A 19,804-nucleotide genomic window follows, 5' to 3' on the forward strand; every position below is an offset into this window, starting at 1 on the left:
ATTCTAAGTTGATTGGATACTCTAAATTGCCCCTAGGTGTGATTGTGAGTGCGGGTGTTTGTCTCTGTGTGCCCTGCGATTGGCTGGCAACCAGTTCAGGATGTCCCCTGCCTACTGCCCAAAGACAGCTGGGATAGGCTCCAGCACGCCCCGCGACCCTTGTGAGGAGAAGCGGTACAGATAATGGATGGATGGATGGATGAATTTATGCGACACAATACTTACCATGGTGTTTTTTTTTAATCCTGCACACAAGTAAAACAATACAAAATAACGAAAATTAATACTAAAACTTAATAAAAAAAATAATTAAAAAAAATAAAAAAGCCACCCTGGAAACTAATTAAAACTAAAAAAATAAAATAAAATAAAAAACCTCAAAACGAAATAAAAAATAAAATTAAAATTCCAAAACTACAATAACCCTGCTCTCAAGTTTTATGATAATTTGACGACGTGAGGGTGTTTGTAACAAGAGCAGCTTACATGATTAGCCTCTGCTGCTGTTTGCTATCACCTCTAGTGTGTTCATTGAGGGAATACTATTACTTTATTCTACCTCACTGCCATATTTGAAAGGCCATATGGAGGGGACAGTGGAGCTGCTCCGTCAGTAAGTATACAGCTGTTGCGTTAGCTGGAGTAGAATGAGGATGAGAGTAAATGACAAGGAAGTGGTAAATCCAATTAATAACACCTTATATAATTATTGTTTCACGGAAGTTACGTTCAACATCACAAATAAACTTCCTGTTGAAACCCTCACCCAAACCTGCAGCTCCACCACAAACCACTGAATGTGAAACATCGATATGCGTTTCACTCGTTGCGGAAATAAGTGTAGTTTTTCGATTGATAAATTATTTGATTGTCTGCCATGCTGAGTTCAACTTTGGGACACCAAGCTACTGTAGACTTGAAACAGAAAGACCAGATCTGCCGACGCATGTTTATTTTCATTCGTTCTTTTTTTACCCCCAGTACAACCCTAATCAGAGAATATCAGCCATAGGCATGTCTTGACCATTTTTGGGAGTGCTAAAGGACCCCAAAAGGGAATGATAGCATCCCCCAAATTTTAGAGGTATTTATTTTTTTACTGTGTGTTCTTTTAAAGAAGCTAGAAATTTGTATATAAAAAGATCATACAGTACTGAATTGAAACGTAATATTTTAACAAAAACAGAACACCCTCACCCCCTTTGGTTTAAAAAATGGTTGATCCACCGCACTCCTCCAACTCTGAGCTGAGCTGCGCTCCGTGTGCACAGAGCTGTCTGTATCTTCCTCGAGTGAACGTGTACGTGAATAGTTTCATCTTTGGTCATCTTTTGCAAGTTGTTACATATTACCTCATTCATTGCCAGACATTTTCAGACCCTCTTTTACCCTAATGTTGAAAAAAATATAAATAAATTCCTGAGATTGAATGGCTGGACTGTGAAAATGTATGAAAATCATCTTGAGATATTGTGTGGTATATGATAATAGAATAATTTTGATATTGCATTAGTTTTCTCCACTTAACTATGAAGAGAGTGAAGTCTGATAAAATGATAGTATATGATGACTGTCAGAGCAGGAAGTATTGAATCTTTATTTAAAGTGAAGACTCACAAAAGCTAGTCAGATAGCAGACATTGGTATGAGTGTTGGTCGTAATCAGATCATTCTCAGGGTAGGAGAGGAAGCTAATTATAGCTTGATTTGATCACGTGTACCTAAAAGAGAAACGGAGGGGTGACCCTGACCCCCTGAAGGCTTTTGGAGATCAAAAGGCCTAGGTGTTTTTAGGTGTAAGCAATGCCTATAAATCAGTTTGAATATTCATGTCCGTCCCTATAGGACAGACACAAGAGAAGGGGAGCACGCAACTGGCCTTTTGGGAGAGTTGTTTGACATCAGCATGTGACCAAACTAAAAATCTTTATCTAACCAAAATGGCAGAGTCAGAGAAGTTCATTTCCATCTCTAATCCAGCCTCGCTCAGTGGACACTCCAGAGAGACACTGAGACGGGGCCCACTCCTTGAAGAAAATACACTACTGATGCACACCCCTAACCAACTAACAATTAAAACATTGAGACGCTGATAATGAAATGTTTTTTTTGTTCAGCTTCTGTGCATCCCAGTCCCAAATGTTCCGCGGACTGGTACCTGTCCACTGCCCGGTGGTTGAGGACAGCTGGTAATACAGTATCATCGAATGGGTTTAGTTAGCATAAGTGTCAATAACAATTTGTAATTCATACTGTATATAGTAATGCAAAAAGGAATGTGGGTAGAGTTTGTATCCAACGGGTCAATTTATTAGTTCTTGCCAGACAATATCAGGTGTGTATTCCAGACAGGCGTTGCCAGCAATAATACAGCTTCACTTCCAGGTGTCTTGTGACTCAATCATCAAAATAAAAGTCTCAAATTGTGGCTGCATGATATGTCTCACCTGTACACAGACTGCTGGAGGTCTATCTGGATTTCTACTGAGGGCCACAACACAGCAAATGAATTCTCAAACAAGAAATGTACTAATAAAACCTAAATGATATACGATCATACAAACCAGAAATATTAGAAAACTATACACTGTTGAATGTGCTAGATGAAATAAGTTCTGCATTACAAATATTTCCATGTAAATATAGATCATTTCATGTTGTCCACCAATTAACACTGCAGAAATCAATTGTGCATTTATGTGCAAGGAATATGGTGAATGTATGGTTGAGGGGATAGCATCAAGTAGAAAAAAAAAATTAACACTGTGCTTCTGTTACAGAACTTCAACCACCAAGTCCAAATATGTAGCAAAAAAAAAAAAAAAAGCATACAAGTTCAGAGTAGGTGAACCTCATCCTAATTCTTGAGGTATCCAGGAGAAGCAGTCATGACTGTAAACACTACACCTTCATACATCAACATCCCACTGCCATTTAAATAGTTTACACTCTTACACATGTATGATATACAGGTCCTTCTCAACAAATTAGCATATTGTGATGAAGTTCATTCATTTCCATAATGTAATGATAAAAATTAAACTTTCATATATTTTAGATTCATTGCACACCGACTGAAGTAGTTCAAGCCTTTTATTGTTTTAATAGTGATGATTTTGGCAAAAAAGTAAAGAAAAACCAAACATCTAAAAAAATTTGCATATCATGAAAAGGTACTCTAAACGCGCTATTAACCTAATCATCTGAATCAACGAATTAACTCTAAACACCTGCAAACGATTCCTGACGCTTTTAAAAAACTCCCAGCCTGATTCATTACTCAAAACCACAATCACGGGTGAGACTGCCGACCCGACTGCTGTCTAGAAGGCCTTCATTGACACCCTAAAGCAAGAGGGTAAGATACAGAAAGAAATCTCTGATCGAATAGGCTGTTCCCAGAGTGCTGTACCAAGGAAAAAGTGTGGCAGAAAACGCTGCACAACCAGAAGAGGTGACCGGACCCTGAGGAAGATTGTGGAGAAGGGCCGATTCCAGACCTTGGGGGAGGTTTGGAAGCAGTGGACTGAGTCTGGAGTAGAAACATCCAGAGCCACCGTGCACAGACGTGTGCAGGAAACGGGCTACAGGTGCCGCATTCCCCAGGTCTAGCCACTTTTGAACCAGAAACAGCGGCAGAAGCGCCTGACATGGGCTACAGAGAAGCAGCACCGGACTGTTGCTCAGTGGTCCAAAGTACTTTTTTCGGATAAAAGCAAAATTTGCATGTCATTCGTTAATCAAGGTGCCAGAGTCTGGAGGAAGACTGCTGAGAAGGAACTGCCAAAATGCCTGAAGTCAAGTGTCAAGTACCCACAGTCAGTGATGCTCTGGGGTGCCTTGTCAGCTGCTGGTGTTGGTCCACTGTGTTTTGTCAAGGGCAGGGTCAATGCAGCTAGTTATCAGATTTTGGAGCACTTCATGCTTCCATATGCTGAAAAGCTTTACGGAGATGAAGATTTCATTTTCCAGCACGACCTGGCACCTGCTCACAGTGCCAAAACCACTGGTGAATGGTTTACTGACCATGGAATTACTGTGCTCAACTGGCCTGCCAACTCTCCTGACCTGAACCCCAACAAGAATCTGGGGGACATTGTGAAGTGGAAGTTGAGCGACACCAGACCCAACACTGTGGATGGGCTTTAGGCCTCTATCGAAGCATCCTGGGCCTCCACAACACCTCAGCAGTGCCACCGGCTGATTGCCTCCATACCATGCCGCATTGAAGCAGTTATTTCTGCAAAAGTGCACAACTGAACATAATTATATGAAGGTTGACTTTTTTTGTATTAAAACTTTTTTTTATTGGTCGGATGACATATGCTAATTTTTTTATTTTTGTTTTTTTCTTTACTTTTTTGCCAAAATCATCAATATTAAAACAATAAAAGGCTTGAACTACTTCAGTTGGTGTGCAACGAATCTAAAATATATGAAAGTTTAATTTTTATCATTACATTATGGAAAATAATGAACTTTGTCACAATATGCTATTTTTTTTTTAGAAGGACCTGTACAAGGCCCTCCAAATCAATCCTGCTTAATCATTTCACAATTATGTTGCTAGTTTAGGCTACAATCCTTGAATGAGATCTTTACTCATGATTCATCCTATCACAGGCAGCAATCTTGCCCTACTATGGGAGGAAAGAAAACTTTATAACAAGAGGAAATGTCAGTCTGAGCCGAAAGCTGGAATAATAGCAGGTACTCAGCTCTCAGGCAAGATAAATAAATAAGAAAAGAACCCACCCAGTTCTCCATCAAGAGGATCAGGGGCTCTGAGGATTGACAGCGGCACTGGATTCACATCCAGTACCCGTTTAGTCTTCGGACAGGCACCCATTCAAAAATTGAACATAACAGAAAAAATGCTCCCTGATTATTGAGGGATTTTACCTCCCACCACGTCTGAGGACTAAAGAGGTAAATTCACATTTCAATAGGGATATGAATGTGAATTATGAGACTGGTTTCCAATTGTGACAAGTACTGCTGCATTGACAGGTTTCATAATAAAACTTATCAAAGGAAACGAATAGATATACTCTATCAAAACGGGATGCTTTCTTTCCTTAGCGCATGTACGACCACCCCTTACAGGCTCGCTCATGTCAGGGAAGCATCAATGGGCCTTAATGCTCTCACATTTACCTCAGGATTCACACATCTTGACGTCATTTCAGAGATGTTTGCTTTTTGAAGGCCTGGGGGGCCTGGATGGTCTGGGGGGAGCTGGTGGAGCCACCCCTGGAGATTAGGTCAGGACCCAGTTTATCAGATAGCGAGATCCTTGACATCAGGAAAATGATGAAGCGGTAAAAGTGAGATGCTGTTAGAACCGGAAACCCTCCATGGGTCCTTTCTGCTGCTGAAAGATGAACTGGCCCTGACCCTGGTCCACCTGTGGCGCCAGGTTGGCATCTTCCTCATCCGCACCAAAGTAGTGATCGATCAGGTCAAAGGCTTTCTGGTAGATCTCCTGGTTCTCGTGACTCTGTAGGAATTCAATCTTGTCCAAGCCTGATGGGCACACACAAGAAGGAAGGATGAAAGGTGATGGCTGACATCGGCCACAAACCTCAATTTCATTTTTTTTTTTTTTCACAAATCAGTTCTACTGGTCACACAATTTACATTAAAATATACCCACAACAGAATTTTAATAAACAAAATACACTTATAAGACACTCGAGCAGCGAGTAATAGTATTTTTAGTCGAAGTCATTGCCAGAGTGCAATCAAAGTGACGTGCGTAGAAATGACTGCTCTCGTATAGTTCTAAATCCAAGCGGCGCTTGAGCAGCAAGTCGCTCTCAAGACAAAATAAACATATCTGTCAGAACAACACTAATGTAAATGATTGTGTGTGTGAGCGTGTGCATGCGCGGACGCGTGTGGGTGCGTGCGTGTAGGTGTGTGTGTGTTTGAAAGGGCTGAAGGGCTGTTTGTGTGAGTTGAATCCAATGCTTGTTTTTTCAATTGAAGAGGGAGGTCAACCCAAATGTTTTTTCTTTCAAGAATATGTTAAATGCAGGCCCCCTAGCTGAAACACGGCATTCTGATTAATATTGTGTTTGTGGAATACGAGTCAAGCAGCAAAATCTAGCCATCTCAGGGGTCGGCCATTTTATCAATTCTGTCAACTGAAAATGATATCACAGATGCCCGAGGGCTAAAATAACGACCAAGCTCAGTTTAAGAAAACAGGTGAGCTGTGATTGGTTGTTACCTGACCTCTGAGCAACTGTGATGTCATTTTCAGTCGACAGAGGTGACAAAATGGCCGCCCCCGGTGATGGCTAAAAACAGGTGGATTAACTCTTATTCCACAAACGCAATAATTATCAGAATGCCTTGTTTCAACTAGTGGGGCTACATAGAACATATACTTGAAAAAAATGTTTGGGTTGACTTCCCTTTAATAAAAGATTTGCATAAGAAAATCAATCTTCTTATTCATGTTAAGGGTATTAAAATTCAAAAAAATAATGGGACAGAAAAATCAAGGGATTTCTTCTACAATAAATAAAATATGCGATTAACTACAAGTTAACTATGAAAAAATGTCATTAACTATGAGTAAATATTTTAATCGCTTGACAGCACTAGTTTCAATCAATCTCAACTGTTGAAAATGGCTTGCTGTTTTTGACGATGCAACGTTGACGCCTCAACACACGTGACATTTCTTTGGTTCCCTGAAAGGTTTTGCAGATACAAGATTCTGAACAATTCTGAACTTCGGTGTGTTTATTCTCCTGCGTAAAAATAGGCATGGATGCACAATTTGTAGTTGTTCAGAATCCCAAGGTGGGGCTGTACATTGCCTTGCAATCTGAGGCTGAGGATGTCGAGACAAAGAGCAAAGAGGAAATTATGTCAAACCGTCCTCGTGTTTTTTTTTATCATGGGGGACGTAGAGGTATCCAAGCTAAGCTTTTTTTTTTTTTTTGAGGTTATGATGATAATTTGGAGTACCGGTAGTTGAGTTTTAGTAGTTGAATAAATAGTACGTTTAGATATAAATGAATAATCATTTGACTAATTGTAATTATTATTTTGTCAATAATCGTCCAGCCCTACTTGAAGCGCAGCAAGAATTTAGAAAATATGAATAATAGGTTCCCGGAGAAATGTTGTTTTTCGTGAGGAGATAAACTGCCTTTTTGGAATGTTTTTTGTTGTTGTTGTGGTATCACCTAAAGAAAATCTAGTCAAAAGCACCTTCAAATTAAAAGTAACAAATAACTTCTAGAGATGTCCCGATTAAATCACGAGATTGAAAATCTACTACTCCTAATCTGCTACTGTGCAAGATGTGTGCTGAGATGCAGAGCTGTACCGTAAGCCTCCTCGATAAGCGCACAGTAAGGATTGATGCCCGTTCCATTCTTTTTGGACTCTTGTTCTCCCAGTCGGAGGATGTTCTCCAGACCATTCAGAGAGACCTGGACGATCTTAGAGTCCATCACGGTGAGAAGGTCACACATGGGCTTGATAGTACTCAGAGAAACCAGATACCTATTCACAAAAAAGCAGAAAAACCATCATCCAGTCAGCCGGTTTTGAAAGACTTAGAAGGTTACATGTAAAGGTTGAAAAATATGTACAGTATTGTAATCAGTCTGTTTCTCTGTTATAATATGTAGAAAAGGCTGCTTATTAACAGGAATACACGGACATCAGTGTCTTGGTATGCTTTTATTTTGAAGTTGTTCATGGCAACATGTGAAGGCTTGGCCATCTTCCTGATTGGAAATTGGATAGTTGGAGCCCATCACAAATTGTTGCCACCACCATCAAAACGTCATTCTGAAATTATGTTCAATCCCTAATTAAAGGGGAAGTCAACCAAATGTCCTATCTAGCCCCACTTGTTTAAACATAACATTTTGCTTAATATTGCATTTGTGGAATTATAGTTGAGCAGTAAAATCTACCCATTTTTGTCCATCTCAGGGGGCGGCCATTTTGCCACTTTCTGTCGAATGAAAATGACATCACAGTTGCTCATAGCTCAGGTAAATACCAATCATGGCTCAGATTCAGAAAACAGGTGAGCTGTGATTGGTCAATACTAGGGGTTAACGGTACGCTAAATCACATTTCGGTTCGGTTCGGTTTCTTGGAAACTTCGGTTCGGTATATTTTCGGTACAAAAAAATGATTTTTAAAAAAAATTTAGTTTAGTTTATTTTGAAAAGATGACAAGTAAATGGTGCATTTTTTTTTTTAGAAAAAAAATAAAGCAAACCATTCGGGTGACATTCTAAGAAATTACACCAGAATAAAAAATACACTAACAATAAAGATCTCTTAATTTTGTGAATTATTAAGACACTGAAATATTTAAACACTCAGCAGCAACAGCCTATAAGTATTCAAGTTAAACAAGTTGTCATTACAGTACATATACACTTTTTGTGATGAAAAAAAATACAATAACAGTTACAATTATTGCTAACTGTATTAAAACTCTTTTTATAATGAAATACAGTAACTTTAAAGTCTTTATGAAATTATTTACACTTTTTAGGCATTGAAATCTTGGAATGTTCAACAGCATATTGTAACAAATAGGGTTATCTGTGTTGTGGTCAGATTTGTGTTTTGCTGAGTTATGATGTTTTCGAGGTTCAGAAATAAATCGCACGGCTAGCGAGAGAAGCAGCGGAGAACGAAGAACAGAGCTGTTGTATTTTGTTTTTGGCTAAAAATACTGCTTGCTTCCTCGTCTAAGAAACATTCAATGTCGGATATTCGTTATTATGTTAGACGTGTTACCTGCAACATAACCGCCAATCTGACGTAGCAATGTCGGCACACAACTTTGGGACTTATACACGTACCTTTCCCCATCGGCGATTTTAACAGGAAAGCAAGAATGTTCCCAAACAGGAGACCGCAGTGTACGGGGGACCTTCGAGCTCTGGCTTGTTTGCGTATGCTATTATAATGCCATTTATCCATGCATTTATCATTTATCATGGCTTCTGGCGTCCTGGCTCCTCTTTAGTGCCGCTGCCCTCTTCTCCCACGTGTAAAAGTCAATAGCGCCCGTGCGTAAGCTCGCTCTAATAAGTGGACCCAACCGAACGCAAGTGGACTGAAACAAACATGCCATACCGAAACGTATTAATACACCCACGTGTACCGTTACACCCCTAGTCATTACCTGAGCCCGGGATAGATTTTGCTGCTTAACTCATATTCCACAAATGCAATATTAATCATGTTTAGACTACTGAAGGTGCATATAACATATTATTGCAAAGAATTTTTTGGGGTTGACATTCCCTTTGAAAATGCTACAACCCCCTCGAATTAATGCTGACAATGTATTTTACGGCGCCTGTTGCCAGCATTAGCCCGCTAGGCGAGTGACCCATATAAACTGGTAAGTATGCAGGCCCTGAAGCGCAAAACAATAACAAAAAACATATGACCAATGAAAAACGCAAAAACAAATAACTAAACACAACAGCAAATAATAATAATTATTATTATTTTTAAGTCACAGCCAAAAACTAAATGCAACCGCAAATTAAAAAACGGTTAAAAAAAAAAAAAATCAAGCACAAACGACGACCCACATCGACATTTTCCTACGGGAAGTGGTTGGTAGGCAGTGTTATCAGACTCACGGCTGAGTGGATGAGAGGGACGATCTGATTGACGTATGCACCGTTCATCTTTGACCAGACAGTTGTCCAATGCAAACTGTCAACCCCGTCCCAACCCCCGAATACCAAAATATTCGCTAGCCACAGCCTTACTACGCTTACTGAGTGACCTACAAATGATCAATTAAATGACCAATGTTCAAAAACCTGACTCATTAATTTTGTTATGGTGACAAACATTGGACACTTCCAAAGCAAATGAATAAGACAAAACATTTGGTACCTGATCTGTGCAGGAGTACCACCCGAGGTGGCGTTGGTTATAGCCCACGCCGCCTCCTTCCTTGTACGGAACTCTGCCTTCTGAAGAATCTCAATCAGTATCGGGAAGATGTTGGCATCAATCACACTCTGGTAAGAAGAGTGTCAGCAATCAAATAAATCCACCTGCCTTGAGACAGGAAAAATGTAACCCACTTTAAGCAGCATTTACTTGAATCTGAGCTCTGTTTCCAGCTGTGATGTTGGACACAGTCCAGCAGGCCTCCTTTTTGATCGATTCCTTGGGACTACTTAGCAAGTGTAGTAAACAAGGCAGCGCTGCGCAGTTCAAAATCACCTGTGATGACACAGAGACATGAACAACATTTACTCAGCATCCAAGAAGAATAAACACAGGACATAAATCCAATGTGCGTGAGCTACGTGATTCGTTGGACTCGACCTGGGTCTGAATGTCATCTCCTGTAACAATGTTGCCCACTGCCCGTAAAGCAGGAGAAACCACCTTGTAGTCGCTGTGCCTTGTGAGAGAACACACACAAACACGGCAATTAAACAATCGCCTTTGTTGTCAAGCTGTCTTGTATGTAAATATAAATGAAAATACACAAGCACAGCACAATTGTTACATATGTTCTAATTAGTGCATAGTGCACTAAAGACACATCAGGTCGTCTCCTGTTACAGACAAGACACAGCAATCCGCATGTATCAAAGGGATACCTTGCAGACCTGGCGAGCCTGTTTCATGAGTTTCTTTTTTAAATTAATTCTGCTGAACCTCAATTCAAAAGCAATGTCTGATTTTCATTATTTAATTTTCAGCAAATGTATATATATTCTTATTTTTCCCTTTTCTCTTATTATTTCTTCATTAACAGAGGAGAATCAACAATTATGTCCACGTGTATGACAGATAACTCCAAAATAGCGGTTGAAAGAGAAGCAATTAAAGCCTGTTTCATTCACAATGTAGGAAAATATGGCCATCATCGCTCAAAAACAGGGTGGTCTTATGGCTCAGAGTGACAGGTGCAAAGGTGAAATAATTATGTCACCATTGTGTGAAAAAAGACACACAATAAGAGTGCAAAAATTGTACATTAATGTCATAAGAGAAGGAATTGTGGCAACACTATTTTTAAACATTGTGCTGTGACTGGTCATACAATAAAACAGAAGATATTGAGAATGAGATACGCTATCTATTCTAAAGGCGTTGAAGTGACAGTCGAAGGCTTCTTACATGAGCAGCTCCACCAGCCTGCGGCAGACTCCAGAGTCAATGACTGTCTGGATCTTCTCATTGGGACCGTCGGACAAGTAGGACAGGGCCCAGCAAGCATCAGCGAGCACATCGGGATCACTGCTAAAAAGAAGTCTGGACAGCACACTAAGGCACGGCGACACCTGATGATAATTAACGATAAAAGAAAGAAAGGAAGAGCTTCATTGCAGGGATAGACACACATTCAAAAAGAAAAAAAAAATGCATAAGGTGAAGGAACACAATTCCCGTATTCCTCCATCCAGTCTTGAGAACTGACCTTGGAGAAATCTGGTGGCGGGTTTTTCCCGCGGCACAAGTTGGACAGAGCCCAAACTGCATTTCGAGTTGTTGTGAGCCGGTTGGATTTCGCAAGTAGCCTGGAGCAGCAGTGAGCAGGTTTATTCAGGTGTGACTAAATAATGTAACACAATGAGAGAACACAGTCTCAGGGGAAGAAAAAAAACTTACTGCTGTAGTGAAGGCAGGATGCCACAGTTGAGTACGTAGTTCCTGCACTCCGCATTATCTCCAGCGATGTTGCCCAGCGCCCACACAGCCTGAAACGCACCACAGTCAGCACAGTTTTTACTATTGTTGTGCTTGTGAATCACCAGCAGAATTCAACATTTCCTGGTTGCTTGTCCGAAAGGAAGAAGACCCAAGTTGATATTGTTGGTCGTGAAAGGGATTAAATTCCACGTGCAAATGCTGTGTTTGCAACATGGGGCGCGAAAAAAAAAGGCTTTCGTGCTCTGCTTCACTTTCCTGGAATAACCTTCAAAAAAGATGTGAAACCCACAGAACTTGTATCCTTGCCTGATTTTAAACCCTCATCAGCTCATTTTTACCCGATTCTCATGGAATGTGTCTTTGTCAATACTTTCCGCTATAATAAGCCTCTGCTTTTTCGCCATGCTTTGAACCCTGCCTCTTTAAATGTGATGCAGTTTATTTATGAATATTTACTAACGAGCTTCATGCCGCCAACAGATTTACCAACAGTTTCATCACATCTGACCAATGACATTACCGAACACATACATCACAGTGGACCAATTAAACTGTCCGCCCTCATATTGAATATTCATATCAGTCATTTGCATAGTCCAGTGACGGGGTTTGGATGATGAAATCTTTTACCAGAACTGGCCTCAAAAAAGTTACCAAAATAAACACAAAAAAACCCCAATCTTGCCTTGCTGTGTACTATTGGTCCACATGTTGAGAAAAAGACAATGGATTGTTTGAACAGGATGAAATGATTTTTTTCTAAATTTATTTTGGAAAATAATTATTTAGATACAATAATACAATACAATTTTATTTATAGAGCGTATTCCATAACAGCTGTTGCTGTAACAAAGCACTTTACAAACAATAAACAATAAATAATAATGAATAATAATACAAATAATAAAAAGGCCATAATACACAAGTTTTGATTAATAAATTACCATAAAACATTATATACAATTGACACCGAAAAGAGGTGAAAATTCCAGGTCTGATCAAAAGCCAGCGAATAGAAATGTGTCTTCCACCGGGTTTTAAAAGTGGACAGAGAGGGGGCTTGCCTAACATCCAATGGGAGGTCATTCCAAAGAGAAGGACCAGCAGTCGAAAAGGCTCGATCCCCTCTGAGGCTGCACTTGGTCCTCGGCACCTCGAGCAGCGCCTGGTCCGCAGACCTGAGGCTGCGGGAAGGTGCGTAGGAGTGGAGAAGCTCAGAGAGGTACGCCGGGCCGAGGCCATTTAATGATTTATAGACAAATAGGAGAATCTTAAATCGAACCCTGAAATGCACTGGGAGCCAGTGAAGGGAGGCCATAATTGAATTACGTGAAGATATATGATAAAACGTTGACTGACTTTGGGATGCAACATTAAGAGACAGAAAGAGAGTTTGTGAACATTTTGGTCATCATCATGTTTTGGACGCATACAAAGGTATATTGAGTGAAGTGGAAAAAAAATGTGCATGCACTTTTAGCATTTGATTGCACAGGACAAGTATTCAAACACAAACATAAAATGAAAACACTCACAGAGAGCATGGCACGGACACTGATACCGAATTTTGACGTCACTCATAAGGTCACATGCCTTAAAGACACACATCAATGCATGAATGTGTGTGGCTTTCGTGTGTGACCATAATAAATGCTAAGTTCTAACTTCAAATCTTTCTTAAAGTGGAAGTCAACACAAACATTTTTTTCAAGAATATGTTCTATGCAAGCCCACTAGTTGAAACAAGGCATTCTGATAAATATTGCATTTGTGTAATAAGAGTTAATCCACCCGTTTTTCGCCATCTCTGGTGGCGGCCATTTTGTCACCTCTGTCTACTGAATATTACATCACAACTGCTCAGGTAACGACCAATCGCGGCTGACCTATTTTCTGACGCTGATCCGTGATTGGTCCTTACCTGAGCCCCGAGAAGTCAGAATGTCGTGTTTCAAATAGTGGGCCTGCTGACTACATTTTCTTGAAAAAAATATGTTTGGGTTGATTTCCACTTAAAGCGAAAGATAAATGACATTTCAATTAATTTCAATGAGAAGAATGTATATGATATACAAATAAATTGCGTAACGAGCTTGGTCACAGAACAAATTAAACTTCTAAGATAAGACCCCACTGGTTTAGAAATGTTCTTGCCAATTGCCATTTAATTAAACACCGAAACAGCAGAACAGAAACGGAACAGGTGGTGTCAATGGACTGGTTTGCTGTAAAAATGCTGCCGAAACCGATGGTGCAGTTTTGGTGGTCCAAGCGTCAGCCGTCCTAAGCATTTGACTACTGTGTATAAATAGGATGGTGAAAGAGCTGCAGCAATCAACGCTTCTGTTGATATTGTATTGTTTATTCGTGTTTGCATTTGCGTACAAAGATTCTCACCTGTTCCTGTACATCTTCGTACTCAGAATTCAGCAGCTCGATGAAAATAGGCACAGCTCCTGTTTCAATCACAACCTTGGTGTGCTGGAAGGTGCCTGAGGCAATATTGGTTAAAGCCCAGGCTGCCTCAAACTGAAAACAAACACAAACACACTTGAATGACAATCCAGCAAATCTTGTAATGCCCTGTAAAAGCATTCTGCTAAAGTAGCATTGTGAAAGTCAAAATGTAAGAACACCTCCGGCATTGTGTGACGAAGCAAAGCTCTTTACCTGCAATGTGCAGTTTTCACTCCTCTTCAGGAACTCAACAAACTGATTCACAACCCCAGGAGTGGCAATAACCTCGTCTATGGGTGGGTTGGGCTCTAAAAATGCAAAGTTACACTTTTAAATCTGGTATTAAGTGCTTTTGACTAATAAGTCAACAAATCTGTTCTTGTAACTCAAACTAACCATTAGCTGCTTCCTCCTTTTAAATTGTTTCCAAATGTAAAAAAAACTTTTTTATTAGAGGGACATTGATAAACATTATTAAAGGCCTAGATAGACCAATCCGATGTTGGCCAACTTGTACCGACGCTTACCCCTGCTGTGTCGGGCCGCCTGTTGGCACGTCGTGTTGGAAAAGTACAGCGCAACGACAGACGGCGGCGCTGGCCATTACAGTAGCTTCTGCGTATGCGTGAGATGTAATGCCCCTCCGTACCATCAGCGGCGGTAGTCACTATTCCTCATGGTTATAAAAAGCCAACCGGAAAACGATTGGCCGGGGCCGGATTATAAAAACGTAAACAATGCGTTCAGCTATATTTTTCACTCACAATGAACTCCCACGCAAAGTAAACCCTCACGTTCTTGACACAGTATCGTGAAATACCTACATTGTCAACACTTGCTCTTGTATTTGTAAGAAGATTGAGGCAGCAAAGGCGTGCTCACTGTTTATCCGCATTTGTCACTCCCCGTTCATGCTCCGTGTGCTGATTTGCTAACTAACAGCCAATCAGAGTGCGCAAATGTCACAACTCACGACGCCGATTCAACATGATGAAATGCCCACCAGACGCTTCCTGACGGGCTCAAGACGCTACGACGGTGGTCACTACACCAATCAGACGGCGCAATACGACGCCCCGACACTTCCTGACCTCCGACGTTGGATTGGTGTATCTAGGCCTTTACATACGAATTTACTGTACCTCCAGTTAACAACAATTTAAAGACAAGGAATTGCATGGCTCTCAAGTCAAAACAACATTTCCACTTCATTGTTCTGTGCATTCATTGCATTTTGCGTGATAAATCTTACAATTCTAAGGCGGTAACACAAACCTTTGGACAGCAGTTTTCTGAATTTTTGTGTAGCAATCAGCTGATGGTCTGGATCTTCAGAAAAGATCATCTGAATCATATCTGGTGTTATGAATCCATCCTATTGATGTCAGATTGATAGATTAAACAGAACATCAAGATTTGTATATGTTTACATATATGCAGAGAGTAATAAAAATGATACTCACAGCCGTGATTGAACAAAGATTTGATGATGCATGTAATATGACTTACGCCGGCAACAGGTACTGTGGAGCTGATGTCTGGATCCTGGATTGGACATTCCGACATTGATTCATCACCAGACGGCGTATATACGTTTCTCCTCTTAAACAGCTGTGGGCAAAGTAGTTGGAATATGATTAACCTTCTACATGACATGAATTCCGCATTTGGCAGCCTTCCTCTCTTGATAATGCAACTGTTTAATATGGCCAGGGAAGTCACTGATGGTGCATCCGGTTCACTTTTTCCACATTCCAAAAAGAAATCACATGGAAGAAAGTATTCAGAGCCTTAAAGTGAAATCAACCCAAATTTTATATTTTTCAAGAATATATTCTATGCAAACCCACTAGTTGAAACAAGGCATTCTGATTAATATTGCGTTTGTGGAATAAGAGTTAATCCACTCGTTTTTAGCCATCTCTGGGGGCGGTCATTTTGTCACTTCTGTTGACTGAAAATGACATCACAACTACCCAGGGGTCAGGTAGCAAACCAATCATGGCTCAGCTTTAGTAAACAGGCGAGCAGTGATTGGTCGTTCACTGAGCCCTGGGTAGTTGTGATGTCATATTCAGTCGACACAAATGACAAAATGGCTAAAAACGGGTGGATTTTGCTGCTTAACTCATATTGCACGAATGCACTATTAATCAGAATGCCGTGTTTTAACTAGTGGGCCTGAATAAAACATTCTTAAAAAATATATGTTTGGGTTGATTTCCTCTTTACAGTTGAGCTCAGGTGCATCATTTTCCCACAGGTTATCCTTGAGAGGTTCCTACAGCCTGATCAGAGTCCACCTGTGGTAAATTCAGTTGACTGGACATGATTTGGGAAGGCACACGCCTGTCTATATAAGGTCCCACAGGTGACAGTACATGTCAGAGCACAAACCAAGCATGCCAAGGGAACTGTCTGTAGACCTCGAAGACAGGATTGTCTCGAGGCACAAATCTGAGGAAGGTTACAGAAAATGTTCTGCTGCTTTGAAGGTTCCAGTGAGCACAGTAGCCTCCATAGTCAGTGAATGGAATAAATTCTGAACTACCAGGACTCTTGCTAGAGCTCAGGGCCTGACTAAACTTTTTGGGGTAGAAGGGTCCCTCTGTCAGATCTCCAGCGGTCCTCTGTGGAGGGAGAACATTCCAAAATGGAAACATCTCTGCAGCATTCCATCAATCAGTCCTGGATTGTTGAGAGAATTCACGTGTACGTTTATATATTCTAAGTTTTCAATTGTAATGTTCTTCTTTATCATACTCAATTTAGGTAGCTATAGTTTACAAATAGTGTGCACTGACTAGAGTCCATGACACTGGACGAGGTCAGGGTCAGAATGAACTGACCGTTCAGTCCGAGAATACAAAGATGGGGAGTACAACGAGGACAAGGGGAAGTTGCGGATGTGGTCAGAGTAAACATGTTTTTATGTATTCGATGTTATCTTAATATCTTGTATTGATTACGATGTTGTCATATCATATCAGAGCTCTGAACCAATTCACTGGTGGTCTCACCTCTCCTGGCCAGTATCTCATACTAAGTGACCGTGTCCATTGTCTCTGAGTTTCCTACTTGTCGTAGCGAGGGCTGCCCCTCTAAGGAGGAGTGGTTCTCCCTTGACAATTGTAGAGCGGCCAGATGGAAGCCACTCCTTAGTAAATGGCATACGGCAGCCTGCTTAGAGTTTGCTAAAAGGCACCTGAAGGACTCTCAGACCATCAGAAAGAAAATTCTTTGGTCTGATGAGACAAGCATCATGGAGTGAAGATTATTTTATATATATATATATATATATATATATATATATATATATATATATATATATATCGTCCCGAGTGTGGCTGTATATTTTAATTTGTCCCTAGAGATGTACTAATTTGCTGTTGAAATGTGGTCACTCTCAGCTGTAAGCAAGACGTGTAAATTGTGTGAAAATTGTACTGTAGCATGTATTCCAGCGTTTCAAGACTACATTTAATGATAGCTTCAGCATAACTTTAGCAGTCTTCTACTGTTAATTATTACTTGTCCGATTTTCCTATTAACGATGCTTGTCAGAATTCTTCTTATTTGCCACCATGGAGGCGATGTTTCGTGACTTTTAGAGGAGTGACTGCTGTTTAGCTGTCATACTAGGCAGCCAGCCGCAGCTGCAGAGCTGCGAAGCTACTTTTGTACATGGGGTAATATGTGATGACATCAACAAACTTTACCATGGATGGTTGGTACAAATCCAACTCTGATGTCAGCCAATCATATGTCGTGGTACTTAAAGACTCACTTGCAAACTCCATGTCTTGTCCTCCCCAGAACATTTTTAACAAATTTATTGCGAGATGTAGTAAAGATCACAATGGTTTAAGCACCAGTAATTTTTAACAACAGTCTGATTGTAATTTATTCCATTGCATTGACTAATTCTGATATTTAAACGTGCATTAAGTGGCAATGTCAACAATATACTGTTCTGTGTCTCAATTCTGACAACAGCAGTAGCTTGTGATCATGATGTCCATGATCGCATCCCATGAACCCCATAGATTTTCGGTGTATACCTGCTCCTCTCGTTTCTGTTTGCGCAGTTGGATTCCTTCTTCCTCTCTCCTTCGACGCATCTCTTGTGGATTCAGGGCTTTGTTCTTGTAGCTCTTCATTCTGTAGCTATCTTTCCCCGGACTCGCCATGGTCTGAAGAGTCAGGTCACATAGTCAAGGATGAAGCAAAGCAAAAAAAGACCATAATATACCTTTTAAAGCTTGAATAAGTCTTGAATAACCACATAAAATAATTTACATAATTTCAATATTCTGATTATTTTCTTTCCTCATGCACAACCATTTTCCTGACATTTTGATCTGTTTTTCTTCCAAAATCATTTCAATTTTCCATGAGCCCACGCTATTTCATTAAACTTTCATTTGATGATGGATTTCCACTAACCCTATTCAAAAGAGACATGCCTCTAAATTATTTCAAGACAAATGGCTTCGTGCTGCACTTCATGTTTTTCCTCCCTGTCTGCTTCCTAAGATCTGACCTTTCATCGTCGTCCGTGCCATTGTCCAGTCCTTTGAGGATTACTCTTGTCAGGCCCAAAGTGTGTTAGATTTGTACTGGTAGCCACCAGTTTTTCATTCTTTGCATGTGTACCTCACCTCAGAGGAGACTAATGTTGATTAGATTTGGAGAATAAAGTAAAAAGGTACAAGAGCTTCAGATTCAAATAGTCCTTTCAACCAGCTGCAGACCTGCTATGACATGCCCATAAACTAAATAGACTGCTAAGAACTTTTCCTTTATCAATCCTCAGGTGACAACGGTGTTGTTTTTGCTGATTTCTTGACCAGAGTATGTTTTCCTGTTACTTTGGGTACAGCGTGTATGATCCTGCTTGTACTCTGCAATTCTCTTTTGATCACTGCAGTTCCTCTGCTTGAAACAGCAGGGATGTGGACTAAGTTGTTTGATGAGTTTCCAAACGGAAATTTAACAACTGAGTAAGTTATATTGTGACCATTCATTTTAACAATTGCTGCAGATACTGTACTGGTTGGGAATTGTAAGGCTACCAATCACTCTTAACGCATTAAAGTTACTTGATAAAGACTGTATTGGGTTTTCGACAAACACTTAAAAACACTCCAGAGTTTCAATGTCAATCTTCCAAAGACATGTTTAGGTTTATCAATCATTATGCCTAGCAGGATTTCTTTCCCCTTTAAAACGGCTGTCAAACGCTAAAGTTACACTGATTTAAGTCCTCGCGCACATCTTCCGTAGCTATGATTTCAAATGTTTAAAAGAAAACGATGCGGGTTTTGGCCGTGCTTCTCAAAATTTCTACTTGGTTTTCTGGAATTGCTGCTGTGTAATATTTGTGTTTGGCTATTCTGAATATGTTCCTAATCTAGCACTAGGACTAGCCCCTTAGAGATGCAGCTATTCTCACCCGCTGGCGTGTTTACATTCAACAGCGATAACAACATAGTCAACAGCTAATACAGGCACTGATTCTTACCCACTCAAGAAGACAGACGTGAAATTGTTGCGGCTGTTTAAAAACTCCAATTCTGACAAGTCTCCCTCCCCTGTCGGTAGAGGAAAATGGCGTCCTAGTGATAACTTTCCCAGAAAACACCTCGCGTCAACA

The 19,804-nt window shown here is 40.4% G+C and overlaps 1 protein-coding gene across 1 annotated transcript; it reads right to left on the reverse strand.

The window, feature by feature from the left end:
* Positions 1 to 2,283: 2,283 nt before the first annotated feature.
* Positions 2,284 to 19,802, reverse strand: kpna5 (karyopherin alpha 5 (importin alpha 6)). The gene is made up of 14 exons (XM_086037289.1): positions 19,673 to 19,802; positions 18,210 to 18,341; positions 15,658 to 15,759; positions 15,424 to 15,523; positions 14,362 to 14,456; positions 14,089 to 14,220; positions 11,650 to 11,738; positions 11,459 to 11,558; positions 11,158 to 11,321; positions 10,354 to 10,432; positions 10,123 to 10,248; positions 9,913 to 10,040; positions 7,349 to 7,527; positions 2,284 to 5,526 (listed from the first exon to the last, which is right to left on the reverse strand). The coding sequence occupies exons 2-14, from the start codon at positions 18,336 to 18,338 to the stop codon at positions 5,339 to 5,341; spliced, it is 1,611 nt and encodes a 536-aa protein (XP_085893415.1). The 5' UTR covers positions 18,339 to 18,341; positions 19,673 to 19,802; the 3' UTR covers positions 2,284 to 5,338.
* Positions 19,803 to 19,804: the final 2 nt, after the last annotated feature.

The sequence above is a fragment of the Filicampus tigris genome, chromosome 8 (genome assembly GCF_054856515.1).
Source record: "Filicampus tigris isolate MCC_2025a chromosome 8, RoL_Ftig_1.0, whole genome shotgun sequence".
In the NCBI taxonomy this organism is placed as follows: Eukaryota; Metazoa; Chordata; class Actinopteri; order Syngnathiformes; family Syngnathidae; genus Filicampus; species Filicampus tigris.